At 45.4% G+C, this 15,294-nt stretch overlaps 1 protein-coding gene across 1 annotated transcript in view; it reads left to right on the top strand.

Moving 5' to 3' along the window:
* The window catches only part of LOC107375088 (WD repeat-containing protein 7), a 162,593-nt gene that overhangs the window by 14,329 nt on the left and 132,970 nt on the right, over positions 1–15,294 (top strand). Inside the window, 9 exon segments of the mRNA XM_070552547.1 lie at positions 792–911; positions 986–1,131; positions 1,205–1,307; positions 11,108–11,255; positions 11,451–11,566; positions 11,675–11,807; positions 14,862–14,900; positions 14,903–15,001; positions 15,004–15,081. Coding sequence (XP_070408648.1) covers positions 792–911; positions 986–1,131; positions 1,205–1,307; positions 11,108–11,255; positions 11,451–11,566; positions 11,675–11,807; positions 14,862–14,900; positions 14,903–15,001; positions 15,004–15,081 — 982 coding nt within the window.

The raw sequence follows: 15,294 nt of genomic DNA, 5'->3' as shown, positions 1-15,294 counted from the left end.
GCTCCAACACACCTGATTCACTTGTTCATCAGGCTCTGCAGAGTCCTAATCACCTAGTGGGCGACGGTGGCACAGGAGTTAAGTGCTCGCCCCGTAATCGGAAGGTTGCAGGTTCGAGCCCCGCTCAGTTTGTCGCTGTCGTTGTGTCCTTGGGCAAGACACTTAACCCACGTTGCCTGCTGGTGGTGGTCGGAGGGACCGGTGGCGCCAGTGCTCGGCAGCCTCGCCTCTGTCGGTGCGCCCCAGGGTAGCTGTGGCTACATCGTAGCTCATCCCCACCAGTGTATGAATGTGTGTGTGAATGTGTGAATGACTGATTGTGTTGTAAAGCACCTTGGGGGGTTCCAGGACTCTAGAAGGCGCTATATCAAATACAGGCCATTTACCATTTACCATTTACCATTTGACACACACACGCACGCACGCACACACACACACACACACACACGAGCCTTTAGTGTGAATATATGTGTCTAAAGTTTCAGCACAGCAGGTGACTCCACAGGTGTGTTGGAGCAGGGAAACATTTAAAACGTGCTGGACAGCGTCGTCCCTCTGGGAAAGGGAGTTGTCCATCCCTGGGACCGTTTCCTGACTGGTTCTGGACTTTGTCCGAGCAGCTGACTGGGTCCCGTTTCTGCGTTTTTACCCTGACCGACCGTATTTTAGTAGAATAAAGCTGAAAATACAGGAAACGTTTAAAACCCCTACACGCAGAAACGGGAGCGTTTGATGAAGTTCCTGAGCGAGCGGTGTGGACCCGGGTTGTGACCTTTTGCGTTTGCCTTCAGGATCTGGACCCGGTCTTTGAAGAGGAGTCCAAACCCATCTACTGTCAGGGCTGTCAGAGCATTTCCTTCTGCAGCTTCACACAGAGCAGCCTGCTGGTCGTCTGCTCCAAGTACTGGAGGGTAAGAACCCGTCCTCTCGCCGCTGGATCACCCGTCAGCATCAGAAACGAGCGTCTCGCTTTGTTTCCCGTCAGGTTTTTGATGCAGGCGATTACTCGCTGCTCTGTTCGGTGTCCAGCAACAACGACCAGTCGTGGACCGGCGGAGAGTTCATCTCAGCAGATAAAGTCATCATCTGGACCGAAGATGGCAGCAGCCACATCTACATGCTGCCGCCCAGGTAAAGCCGCACACAGGTGGAACGCCTCTTGCAGAACCCAGAGGAGTCTAAATGTCCTGTTTTTGTTCTGCAGCTGTCTCTCTGCCAGCGAGCATTTCCGCAGCGACGTTGGAAAAACCAAAGAAGGTTCTGTTCCTCCACTGATTTACAGGATCGCCGAACGATCCGACAAACAGGTGAGCGATCCGCTCGGCCGAGCCCAGGAAACCCTTCAGGGTTCAGATCCGATGTTCATCTTAAAGGGACATTATGGAAGTGTGACAGCCAAAACATGTATAGAAATAATAAATGTCTTCTGCATACATTCTCCTGCAATGCCCTGGTCCTGTAGAATGAGCCCTGGCATTTTTACTGTGATTGCCTGTTTTTCTGTAAAATCACAGAAAAAGAGAGATGCTCGGGTCGAGCAGGCTGCTTCATGCGCGTTCACGCTCAGGCATCACCCGTAGCATTTGCTATCCGTAGCTTTAGCAGCAGAGAGAGAGGCAGTGCCACTTTGTCTCTGTTCCTAACGCCTAGTGACGAAGCTAGCTACATTTCTGAGGACCCTTAGCTACTTTCTGTAGAACTTTCTTCTAGATATTTCCTGCAAATTAGCAACAAAATAGCCATTTTCACTCCCAATCGTTCTTTGGTTTGACGTTGTTTCAGCTGCCATCAAGGATATAAATGTTACAGATACAAAAGGACGTCACTGGTGCTTTAGCTCACCTAGTAAGATGTCGGACTCTCATGCAGAAGACCTGGGTTTGATTCTGGATGTGAACATAGTTTATTTAGAGTTTCTTTTTTACATTAATGGTATATTATTTTTACAGTAAGATGCCCAAATTTTTTATTTGAGACTCGCCGAACGGCATTGAATTCACAGATAAAAAAGATGTGGGTTCAACTTTCATTTTGGAACAATTTTTCAAGCAAGGGAAGGGAATGATCTGAGCATGCAGGAGGACTGACCCATCATAAACCTTTGTCTGCTGTGCTGAAGAGAAAGCTACAGAACCACATTATTTAATTAATTAGCTGCTCGTTCTCCTGTCCTCTGTCCTCTGGGCCACACACACACACACACACACACACACACACACACACACACACACACACACACACACACACACACACACACACACACACACACACACACACACACACACACACACACACACACACACACACACACACACACACACACACCGTCAGCTTCACAGAGCTTCATCTCAGCTGTTATTTTCGTTAAGGAGCGTGCACGTACAGCATGCGCGCCTTGTGCACGAGTCTACTATTGAAGCTGCCGTTACGCTTTTGGCCTGAGGGGGCAATCGCGAGCATAAAAATTCAAAACTCCGTAAAGTCCCTTTAAAGTACCGCCGTCACATGTATTCAGCAGATTTCATGTTAAAATCCGGCTGTCACTTTCTTTTTCCAATGAAAAAATAGTTCCTTCCTGGGCCAATAGTTGATTTTATTATTTTGTTTATTTTATCTTAAATCTTAAACCTGCTTTTCGGAGTTTTCCTCTTTCAGAAATTATGCATAATTTGTCTGAAATCCGTAAAAGTGATTATCTTATCATGTACTGATATCATATGAGCAATACGTCTTTTTTATTTTATTTTGCTAAACACCCCCCCCTTCAGTTCTTTTTTAAACACAGAAAAGGTTTATTTACTTTGCGGCTGCAAAATCATCAGGCTGACACCGATGGTGGCGTCATTTCCTTCGTTTATCCGCGGGCAGCAGAGGACGTTGTCGCCCTCTGCTGCCCGCTCTCCCCTCTCACATCCGTGTCATGTGGGACCATGAACAGAGACGATGGAGTTTACGCGTTGGATCGTGCATGGGACTGCATCATTGGAGAGGGGAGACGGGCGACATTTGTCAGGCTGCTTCGTGGGCTTCACCCTGTTCCTTTACTCGTTACGAGATGTGTCTTCAGGATCCATCACTCGTTCAGTGCTTGGACCTCAGCAGGCTGAGTGAAAGTATTATGGCACCTCATCGGTCCTGCTTGAATGAATTTCATCCTCTTGGATGATATTTTAGTGGGAACCCCACTCTTCTCTCTGGCTGCCTCAGCCTTTTCAGCCCTGGCTGAGGCGGAGCGACCCTCGCTAAAAGGAGACTTGTTGGGTGTGTCTATTGGTTGAGCTAACCAGTGTGGCGTAAACCCATCCAGCTGCGCATTATTCCAATAGCAGCTAGCTTAAGGGCTAAGACTAGACGAAATAGAACATTGGTTACGTATCGTAACCCCAGATTCTATGAGTCTAGTCGCAGCCCTTAAGCCACTGGCCCCACTGGTTCTGTTAGGACCAAGAGCCATCGGAGGCGAACAGTGGAGTCGCTCCACCTTTATACCCACAGGGGTGCCCACCATTGGTGGGCGTACATTTAAGCTCTTCATGATTGGCTGATGCTGAGATCACCCTTCCAATAGCAGCTAACTTAAGGGCTGTGACTAGACTCATAGAATCTGGGGTTACAATACGTAACCAACGTTCTAATGAGTGGTTTTAAGCTGTGACTGGCTGCTTATACTGAGCCAGGATCCTCTGGAGGTTTCTTCCTGTTAAAAGGGAGTTTTCCTATCCACTGTCGCTGCATGCTTGCTTAGTATGAGGATCGCTGTAAAGACTTTGACACTAGTCAGTGACTCGATGCAACCTGCTGGGTTCCTTACATAGGAAACTTTTCACTGATTGGCTTAATGACCTGACCTGTATTGGACTATTTACTGTGTGAAGGTCCTTGAGACGACTCTTGCCGTGATTTGGTGCTTTATAAATAAACTTGAATTGAAATAAAAACAAAGAAAATTGGCTTTCAGAGACCAGCTTCACTAACACAGAGACTTTATTACGACTTCTCATCAGCCACAGTTAAACGGATTCACATTCAGCTCTGTGTTGTTTTTGGTTTTTGTTATGAAACGTCGTTTTCAGCCACATGGATCGAACCTGGTGAACTGTTAGGTCCGGTTTTACACTCGAACACAAAGTCATGCATACTCACACACATTTATGAGGTTTGAGGACATCCACAGTCAAAAGTTTTCCTAACCTTTTTGGCTCTTTCACAATAAAAGCCTTGCAGCTTTGGGATGTTCCCACACCTGTGAATCCAGTCCAGGTCCGTTCTCCTGCCTGGTTCGGTTCCTCTGAGCAGGTATGAACAGGAGTCTCACTAGAATGCAGACCAGGATCAAATCGAGTCCCGCCGGTGGACTTGATCCGACCTCGATCAGTCACGCGTACGCTGCAGGTTTGAACTAAGCATCGTCCTGAAGCAGGTTGCTGTTGCACTCTGGGATGCAAGAGGACACCAAAACACACGAGCATACTGACTAGCTCCTAGCCGCCTGGAAATGAAGCGATGGTTACCTGCCGTCTTTGGACAGGTGAGATTTATCAGCTCAGAGCGCGTTACTAGCTAGCTCAGGATCGGAACACACAACCTTCCTGGATTTATTTCTGGTAGCCCCGCCCCCAGCCCATCTGACCTGTCATTAGCCTGGACATCCGCACCGGGAATTTAGTGGTACTGTTTTCATTCGGGCTTTCCTTTGTATTAAGAAAACCAAACTACTGGGAAAAATATCCAGATTTGGGATTATTATCGGATTCCGACTCGAGGAACGGGTGTGGAAACAGCCTCGGTAGTCACCGTCGTAGTTTACTGGCGTGGAGCCGTCCACCGGCGTAGACGAGGTTCGCATGGACCCAGGCATAACATTTACTCACTAAAACACCTGAATCGCCTTTTAATCCATGTGAATGAATCGGAATGATTTAGTCTTCTCAGTTAATTTGAGTTTGTTTTTATTGTCTTGTGTGTATTAATTTGTTGTCTGTTCCTTCTGTTGTTTTTATTTTGTTTTGTCTTATCGCTGCCGCCCCCCTCCCCCTCACGTCTGTCAGAAGGAAGTACAGGGAGGGGAGGAGGGGGAGGAGGAAGAGGAGCAGGTTGTGGAGGTGATATGCCTCCCTCCCTGTGGGTACGACTTGGAGCTCTACACCCCCCAGCAGCTATACCAACACCGGCCTCTAGAGGCGCCAGTAAGCCCCCCAAAAACAAACTGTGAAAGGAGCCGGCAGGAAGACGAGAAGAATCACGTCTGAACTGAGCTGCAAAGTTCAAACAAGTTACAAGAAATTTTATCAAAAATATTAGTCACTTTTCCTAATTCTGAAGCTTTACGATGGCGTTTTTGGGTCAAACACGAGAGGAAAATCTTATTTTTAAAGTTGAAATGTGGAGAAAAACCAAAACCCTTTTACTGGAAACTTGATCCTGTATGAACCCTAATCTGACATTTCAGCAGTAGGAGTTTAAATTTAATCTCAGTATTTCATCTTATTCTCCGAAATTTTATTTGACAACATTAATCTCAACATTTTACATTTATTCTTGATTATTTACATTTATCAATCTGATCTTGCAACTTTATTCTGAACATTTCAAGTCCAATTTTACCTTCATGTTAAACTTTCATCGTTAATCTCAACATTTTAATCCCAATTTTCTAATTTGAAATTCATATTTTATTACTTTAACCTTTATTAGAAAATTTTAACTCAGATCTCAAAATATTGAAATCTGATCTTGAGTTTTTGTTTTTATTAATCTGCTATTTTGACTTTAAATAATCAATAATCTCAAAATAGTCTTTGATTTTAATAATTTATATAATATGACTTTAATCTCAACCCTAATTCTCTAATCTGACATTCCAGCTTCAATTCATTGATCTTAATCTCAAAATTTAATGTTGAATTGACATTTTCAGACTTGGATCTGAAAAATCTGATATTTTTTATTTTAATCTGAAGAGTATGAATCTAATCTTGATTTTTGCATTTATTAATTTGCTATTTTGGCCTTAATCTCCAGATTTCAGCATTAAATATCAACATTTTAATCTGATTACAACTGTAATCTTAATATTTTAAATGTAATTTAGATTTTTACTAATAACCTATCATTTTCACCTTAAAGAGCAAGTCACCCCCTGCTAGAGTATTACTCCGCTCCCACTTCCTGTTTGAAAAATGCAACAAATACTGCTGCCTAGCAGACCGAGAGGGTGGAGCCGCTAACAAATACACACACACAGGCTCACAACGACATTGTGACATCATATGGTACCAGCTAACGTTCTAGGGTACCTCTTAGCCAATAGCGATGGCAGATTTAAATTCAAATGCAGTGCAGAGTTTTTACCTGACAACGGCACAACACTGACAGTTTTAGGCAGAACATTTAAATTTGAACTAAAATGCACTGAGGTGCCAAATTATTGACTACACGTGTCTGCAGCACGATTAGACACACATTTATATAGTTTATCAGAAAAGAAATGTTGATTTGGGGGTAAGTAATTATTTATGCAGCTCGCTTCACAGACAGAGAATCACGAAGTGCTTCACACAGATTAAAAGCAACACAGAAATACATTCAAATCAGAAAAACAAAGTCATTAAATGATAAAATATCATCAAACAAATGAAAGGTGATTATAATTTGGAGTTAAAAATAAGAAAACGAGCTTTAGCTTAAAGCAGCTTTAAATTAAAGGGTCTTCATCACCAAACTAAACAGAAATTTCCTCTGGTTTGTTGTCCTGACTGACCCCAACACGCTGTTGTACATTTTAGATTTATCTTTTCATTTTCTAAAAATGAAACGAGCTCATTTTTTCTGACCGTTTTTTATTTTTAGACCCAACCGGTTTGTGGTTGTTTGTAACGGCTCCCATCCCTTCTGGCCCTTTTTAGTCCGATTCTTGCAGCTTTAAACCACCCTGGCGAGTAAAGGTGGTGCTCTGACCCATTTTTCACTTCACCTAAGAAAAAGTAGATCTGAATTTGTTTTGCAGCTCAGCGATAACGTGATGAAACGAGAGGAGCAAACAGAAACACTGACGTCAAATCCACACTGCTAACGTGAAGGGCTAGGCTGGGCTCTCAGGGAATATCAGGGATGCATTTGTTCAAATCGGCTACAGAAAGTGTCAAATTCAAAGTGTGAGCTGAAGAGCTCTGGTGCAGACGGCTCGTTTGGTTTGCTTCACTCGTTTGTTGTTTTGCTTCCTGCCTTAAGGACTGAATTTACTCTGGTTTCATTCTCTCCTCCCTCTGAAACAAACCTCCTCCTCCAAAAACACCTCATCTTCATGCTGATGGAGGCTCACCCTGAGCTGCCCACGTTTTTCCTGCAGACGTGCATCATTAGCGATAAAAATTAGATGAAGAAATGTAGATGATTCTCAGATTTGACCACAGCTACAATAACCAAGAGTTTCATGATTGTCCCCATTAACGATATTTTATTTAACATTCAAGAACGAGTTTCAGTTTGAGCGGCATCTCGTCCACCGGTCCGTATCTCACTGCGCTGTCACTCAACATCTGCAGCGATGCACCGATTCAAGGAGCTGATACCGATTTCTGGTCCTCTAACTGCTCTGACCAGACCAAATATGTTTTGTCTGATTCAGATTAGTCTTGGAGAACTGTAGCAGAACCATGCCAGTATGTAACTATACAATATTTTCATCTTTCTTGGAACTGATGACCTTATAAATAATAATTCCCGGGAAAAGAAGTCCCTTGTTGGTTATTGCTAGAGTGAACCAGACTTTTGTGATGGTGAGTTCGTAGATCAGGAAAATTGTGGGACTTTCTTGTTGCTGCACGACATCGCTGCATTCACAGCCCTCTGAAACACATCAGATTTTCTTGTGTCGCGCAACCTGTATTTAAAGAGCAAGTCAGCCCCTACCAGAGTATTACTCCACTCCCACTTCCTGTTTGAAAAATGCAACAAATGCTGTTGCCTAGCAGACCGAGAGGGCGGAGCCACTAACAAATACACACACACACAGGCTCACAACGACATTGTGACATCATATGGTACCAGCTAACTTCTAGGGTACCTCTTAGCCAATAGCGATGGCAGATTTAAATTCAAATGCAGTGCAGAGTTTTTACCTGACAACGGCGCAAGACTGACAGTTTTAGGCAGAATATTTAAATTTTAACTAAAATGCACTAAAGTGCAAAACTGTTGACTACACGTGTCTGCAGCACGATTAGACACACATTTATGTAGTTTATCAGAAAAAAAAGTTGATTTGGGGGTGACTTACTCTTTAAGTCAATGCACACCGCTCGTCTGTAGGCGGCGCAGAGTGACGTATGCATGATGATGTCATCACCATTTCTTCACAAAGTAACTTTTGTCTGAAATTTTCCTTCATCTCCTCCCAAAGTCGTCTCGCATTTCTCCACCTAAAGGGTTCCAGAAGCTCGCAGCAAATCTGAGACTATTTTGAGTAAAATCTTGTCTAGCAGACTTTTCTGACGTGCTTAAAATTCCACCGATGTGGCCGCGAGGCCCTGAAACCCACGCGAGAAACATGAGAAAACTTAAGTCATTCGCCACCAGCCGTTTCCTGATTGGTAAAGCCCTTCGCTGCCAGCGTTTCTCGCCGTTTTTACTGTTTTTTTTAAGGGTCACAGAACGTTGCGCGCTAGGATGATGTCGCCGCCAAAACAACCAAAACAAAGCGGAGACTCACCTCGTACATCAGGAAGAATCCGCGCGTTTCGAGCGTTATCCGTTCTTTCATAATCCGTTGTTGAATTGTGATCGGCAGAAGCTTTTCCAGTTCACGCCTCACTTTTTTTTACAGCAGCGGCCCAAAACGATCTCCTAACACATGGATGTTCTGCTTCCTGATCACGTGACGTGTGACGTACACGGATGAAGATCGGCTTCAGAGCTGAGATGTTTGTTCTCACGGAGCGGGGGCTCGTCCGACGCCCACACAGTAAAAAAAAAAAAAGCAATGTCATTGGCAGTGAATGAGTTAATAAATGTTTCAGGACATTTGCAAACTCTTGTGTGTGATTTCTCGCCAACATTTCCGGGCCAGAGAGATACCGGATTAAAAGTTGGGTTTCTTCCATCCTCACTGCTTCTTCTTTCATCTCTTGTGTCGTTTGACCAAAACTCCCTGATGCTGCTTTTGAATCTTCATGCCTGTGTTGTGGTTTTTGTGTGTCTGAGAGAGATTTAACACAATACAGTAATCCCTCGTTTATCGCGGTAGATGCGTTCCAGACCTGGCCGCGATAGGTGAAAATCCGCGAAGTAGGGACTCCCAGCATGCCCCTCGCGGGGATTCCCTCCACATCGCACCTACGTCACAAACCGCGGCTATAAACGGAAGTCGCCTTTCCAGCTCACCACTCAGTCATCGTTTCTTCAGATTCATGATCAGAGTTTCCAACCTACCGATCAATCCAACGAACTATCAGCTCATAGTAAGTTATCTTACTTACTTCTGCAAAGCCCGGCATTTCCGTGTCACTTCGTTGACGCTCGAACGCTCGGGGGTTTCCTAGATCAGCTGGCGTTTCACCGACGCTATCACTTCCGCGTCTGTGAAACCACGCTCCCTACAAGAACTCCCGAATCCAGCCGACCTGTCTGACATACAGTACTATATTTAATTTTCATATGATCACATTCTCTTTTTGTGGGTAAAACTCAAGAAAAAATTTTTTTTACTTGTTTTTTTTAGTTTTATTACAAAAAGTGCATTTTATGAGGACATTGATGAAAAAAACAAGAATTTCTTGATATTTCGCATAGAAAAATACCGCGAATCATTGAAAAATACCGCGAATCTGCGAATTCCCCCTGAAAAATGCTCCAAAGAAAAAATCCGCGAAGCAGCGAATCTGCGATGAACAAATCGCGAAGTAGCGAGGGATTACTGTACAACTTATTTATATATACTTGCACACCCTCTCTGCTCCCTCACTCCTGCCTCTCAGCCTCCAGACAGTTGTCCTCATCACCATGGCGACTGCAGCATCTTTCCCTTTAACACACCCTAAGGCTGATTGGGTATCATTAAGTCACCTGCTGTAAACACATGAATCTGAACATCTTAGGTGTGTTCTTGCTGTGTCGTGGTTCTAATTCCATGCTTTCGTTCTTTTTAAACACAGAAACAGTTTTGTTTACCTGTTTTGTAGCTACAGTTTCGCCAACTGTTTCTGTGTTTAAAAAGAACGAAAGCATGGAACACATGAATGTGTTCAGATATCAACAAACTCCAGCTGTAGCTCCTATCAAGTTGGTCTTCATCCATCTTAAAGCTTAATTTTGTAGTTTGGCCAGTTCGTTGTTGGGGTCGGTGTAAAATAGCGTCACATGAGACTTTTAGGAGATTAGGGCTGTTCTTCGCACAGGCTAATCGTTAGCTCATTTGCTACGTGAACTCTATTTCTTTGAGCAGAGGCTGTTCAGGAAGGGTCAGATTGGAATTCTCACTTTCATGGACTTTTTGTGTTGATTTATAATGAAGCAGCAGCTCTGAGATTATTATAATGGTTTTAGTTAAAGTTTTATTTGTTCAGACAGAATAAAATCTGTGACCTGAAGTGTAAAATGCCAGATCTGAATCCTCATTCGTTTTCAGATGAATCTTCATGTCTGCTACCTGAAGCAGCTGCATGATGCTGTAAACATGATTTTATGATAATGTTAGACTTTTTAGTGCATTTGCAGCGTTTTACATCTACATTCCTCTCGGTTGTCATAAATTAATGAAATATACAAATGAAAGATTACGATTGGATGCTCTTTTTGCATGGAGTAATAACGCTGCGTCAGGGTGAAACTTCTGTTACCCAGATACTCACCTTAAAAGGCTCAAAGGGAGTAATCGGGTCACCTCTAGAGGTTTAAAATCACCTCAGAGGTTTCTGTAGAGCTGAACCGGAGCTGCACGGTTTTGCTGTTTGAGCGGAACTCCAGAGCAAATCCACTCATTTCTGGTTCTGTTCGGTTCTTCTTCATCTGACTTGGATCACGCTGCTCAGTCTGCATCTAGAACCGGTCCGTGCAGAGTTTAGGTTCTGTGGGTTTTTAGGTTGTGACGTCTTTTTTTTTTTACCTCCAGCTCCTGATCTGTCCTCCGGTGACCCGGTTCTTCTTCGGGCGGCGGGAGCCCTTCCACAAGCTTCTGATCCAGGGCGACTCAGCTGGTCGACTGTCTCTGTGGAGCGTCCCTGACTCGTCCCCTCGGCAGCCCGTGGGGACGTCCACAGGTAACGGCTGGACTTTGTCCCGCGACATCGCAGCGGCTAGTTGGTTTTAAACCAGTTCAGTAAAATGAAATTAAGAGCAAATTCATTAAAGTCAGGTTTGATATTTTAATTCATTAATAAAACGAACAGCATTCTGGAAAAGGACTGGCCTGTCGGTGTCCTTCCTTTTACTGGTTTGTGCTTCTGTCCCAGCAGAGCTGCAGGTGTCCTCCTCCGTCAGCCTCCAGGAGGCGTTTGACGGCCTGAAGCCCGTCTCGTCCGGGATCATCGACCAGCTCAGTGTTCTGTCTGGAAAAGAGGAGCCCATTAAGGTTCCCACTCCCACGGAAACCCGCGTTGAATAAAAAAAGCATCAGCTAAGATATTAACGGTTGTGTGGCGAGTTAATCCTGAGACACCGTGTGTGTTTCCTCCCTCAGGTGACGGCCAGCGTTTACATCCCGTCTCAGGGACGCCTGGTGTGTGGGAGAGAAGACGGCAGCATCATCCTGGTGCCTGCCACTCAGACGGCCATCGTGCAGCTGCTGCAAGGGGAGCACATGCTCAGGAGAGGTGAGGAGAGTGGGAGTCGAGCCAGTAGATGACCAGTAAAGATCAAAATGTTTTCTTTTTTCAACACATCTGCAGTGGTCTCTAGTGTAAACGAATGCTTATAGTGAGTCGATCTCTGGGGGCTGAGCTCTGGCGCTCCTGTTTCTGTCTCAGGATATAAGGGTAGAAGACTTTCCTCTTTAGCCTGCATGTTAAATTAGGGATGAGCGAGCACACCATCTGTATCTGTACTTGGAGTGGGCGTGGTCTAACCCGGAAGTGGGTGTGGTTTAACCGGAAATGGGTGTGGTTTGCATCAATACATTAATTTAAATCTGGAATGGATATGGATTGATCAGGAGTTGCTATGTGTATTGTTTATTTGAAAACTATCACAATAGTAAAGGAACTGTTACAGAACAGTTTTGAGAGAGAGAGAGAGAGAGAGAGAGAGAGAGAGAGAGAGAGAGAGAGAGAGAGAGAGAGAGAGAGAGAGAGAGAGAGAGAGAGAGAGAGAGAGAGAGAGAGAGAGAGAGAGAGAGAGAGAGAGAGAGAGAGAGAGAGAGAGAGAGAGAGAGAGAGAGAGAGAGAGAGAGAGAGAGAGAGAGAGAGAGAGAGAGAGAGAGAGAGAGAGAGAGAGAGAGAGAGAGAGAGAGAGAGAGAGAGAGAGAGAGAGAGAGAGAGAGAGAGAGAGAGAGAGAGAGAGAGAGAGAGAGAGAGAGACTGGCTGCGGAAGCGCCGCAAAGCTGTGTGAAAATGGGACCGCCTTCATTCGGCGCCCTTGTTAAGCTATTCTATAGACCACATGGGCCGCCGAATCGCCTCGCGCCGTGCAGCGATCATTTTGGCGTCGGCTCTATTTTTTTTGGCGAGCCGCGGGTGAATCGCGTCAATTCTGGCAGGAAGTCAAACCTCGACATAAGAGGCAGGCCGGTAAAGTTAACAAAATAAAGCATTTCAAAATAAAATTACGCAATCAAATGTGTTCGTAATCAGACACTGCAGAAAAACCACACGAACACACACACACATCGAACTTGTGTGCGTGTGTGACCGCGTGAAGGGGGGTGTGGTTTTGGGTGTCTTTTCACGGAGCAAACAGGACAGAGAGGCAGAAAGTCTGAGGCAAGCAGTTAAGATGGATAACTTTAAATTAATTATGGAAGTTGAGAAACACAAGGAGCTGTACGCCCCCGAAAAACATGATTATTTACGTACCCATTTCAGAAGAAACTGCTAGATACAGCTGCAGAATTGGAGCGGGTTCCAATAGATTCAACTGGCAGAAACACACACACACACACACACACACACACACACACACACACACACACACACACACACACACACACACACACACACACACACACACACACACACACACACACACACACACACACACAAGGTGTGTCCACGTTCAAGGAAAATATTTATTTATAATATTATTTCACACACACGTACGCGCGTGCACAAACACTCAAACGTAGAGGAAAAGAGCTGAGAAAAGGCAGAGAGGAAATGGAGGACAACAAGTGTTTAAAAGAAAAACTACAGCTGAGCCGAGGCGCGCCTCGACTGGGGCGCGTCTGATCTGAACTGAGGAGCGGCGAGCAGCGGCCGAATTTCGTGAGCGATTCGCTTCTCGGCGCTTCGCGGCCGGTGTGTCCCCGCGTACTGTGTGTGTGCGTGGGTGGATGGGCTGGACTGAGACTTTGGAGTTTTGTGTGTAGGGGAGGGGGCGGGCGCTCTGTGTGACTGGCCAATCACAGAACATGAAGACAGTCAGTTACCCAATGAGGATTTTCCTTCAGCACGATTACAGATATTTACGAGTTTTACTCGTTTCATGCTCGTATTCGTCTGAGACGAGGATCCGGCTCATCCCTAGTCTTTAGTATCCGTTTTCCGATAAAAACATTATTAAATACCTGAAAAGTAAAACTCCATGAAGCTCGTTTTGTACCGGGCTTCCACTGGTCGGGTCATGATAGGTCATGATTGCAAACCAATCAAGATTGTTGTGTTTTCACAGGTTGAAACTGGATTTTTTGGCTTCCCTGGGTGTGTAAGTTGAGGGCATCTAGGGGAGCCCACCACCCTTTCAGGGGGAGCTGGGCTCCCCTCATCTCCCCTATAATTTGGACCCTGTTTACTGGTCCGTCTAAAGAGCCTGGATCCGAGTGACCTTTGTGTTCAGCCCCAGAGATGAGGTGAGACACTACTGCTCCTCCTCATCAAAGAGAGTCAGCTGAGGGGCGGTGGTCGGCTGCAGCGGCCTGGGTGCTTTCCAGGTGTGCCTGGGTGGGTGGAGGTGGGGGTCTCCGCCCTCCCTGCTCTGGGCGCCCTGTGTCGGTGCCTCGGCTGCTGCTGTGGATCTGCTGCTGTCGGGGCGGATGGCTCCCCTGATGGTGTTTCCTTATCTTAGCTGGTCTGGCTCATCTGAACTCAGCCCATTGTGTTTTTCCATGGTGTGTGTGTGTGTGTGTGTGTGTGTGTTGTGAAGGAGTTTTATTGTCAGACTGTTTTTAAAAATCTGGGGATGGGAGGGTATGCGGGGCCTTTTAAATTCGTTAAGCACTTTAAGTTGCATGTGTTGTAGGATTAAGTGCTGTATAAATAAAGTTTGATTGATCGATTAAGGGGGTTTGATCAGGATGCCTCCTGGAGGTTTCTCAGGTACTGGCAGCAAGGCCAGAATATCCAAAGGGCCTTATGGGAACAGGCCTGGCCACGCCCACTAGGGAGCCCCAACACCAGTTTAAGGATGAAAATCAAACCCTGTTTCCTTTAACTTCCTGCGGCGCTCAGTAAGTAGTTTTAGCGACTTGAGGAGACATAAATGATGTAACGTTTTAACCCACCACCAGGGGGCCTCTGCAGTCATAATCCAGCCCTGACTGGGACAAACCCTCCAGGGCAGACCCAGAACTTGAGTGACTCATGAAGAGTTTGAGCGTGACTCTTAACTCCATCGTGTTTTGACGAGGATGATTCTGGTTTCTTGTCTGAACAGAAGATAAACGGTGTGTAAATGCAAGAATCAGAGTTTTTTTTGTCCGTCTGTCCATGATGCAGGTTGGCCCCCCCACCGGACCCTACGAGGTCACCGTAACAAGTGACCTGCATCCTGTATCCGTACCAGGTGTCCCCCCGCTACGACCAGCGCTCGCTGGTGTCGGGAGGAGTGGACTTCTCCGTCATCGTCTGGGATATTTTCACGGAGAGATGAAGCACATCTTCTGTGTTCATGGAGGAGAGATCACGCAGCTCATCGTCCCGCCAGAAAACTGCAGGCGTAAGAACACAAAGATGTCTTTGTGTCTTTTATTTCCACCCTCTTTGTCCTCCTGTCTGCTGTTTGGACTCTGACATTAATATTACAGAGTTCATGTTGTTGCCACGGCGATAATGTTAGCATCTTTGTGTCGTGATGCCAAACTCACACCGGAGTCGGGTTCATTATTGTTTGGACTTTCAGATAGTCTCTTCTCTTCAAGCACATAATGTA

Source organism: Nothobranchius furzeri, chromosome 6 (genome assembly GCF_043380555.1).
Source record: "Nothobranchius furzeri strain GRZ-AD chromosome 6, NfurGRZ-RIMD1, whole genome shotgun sequence".
NCBI classification, from domain to species: domain Eukaryota; kingdom Metazoa; phylum Chordata; class Actinopteri; order Cyprinodontiformes; family Nothobranchiidae; genus Nothobranchius; species Nothobranchius furzeri.
This window is presented reverse-complemented; position numbering and strand designations above follow the sequence as displayed.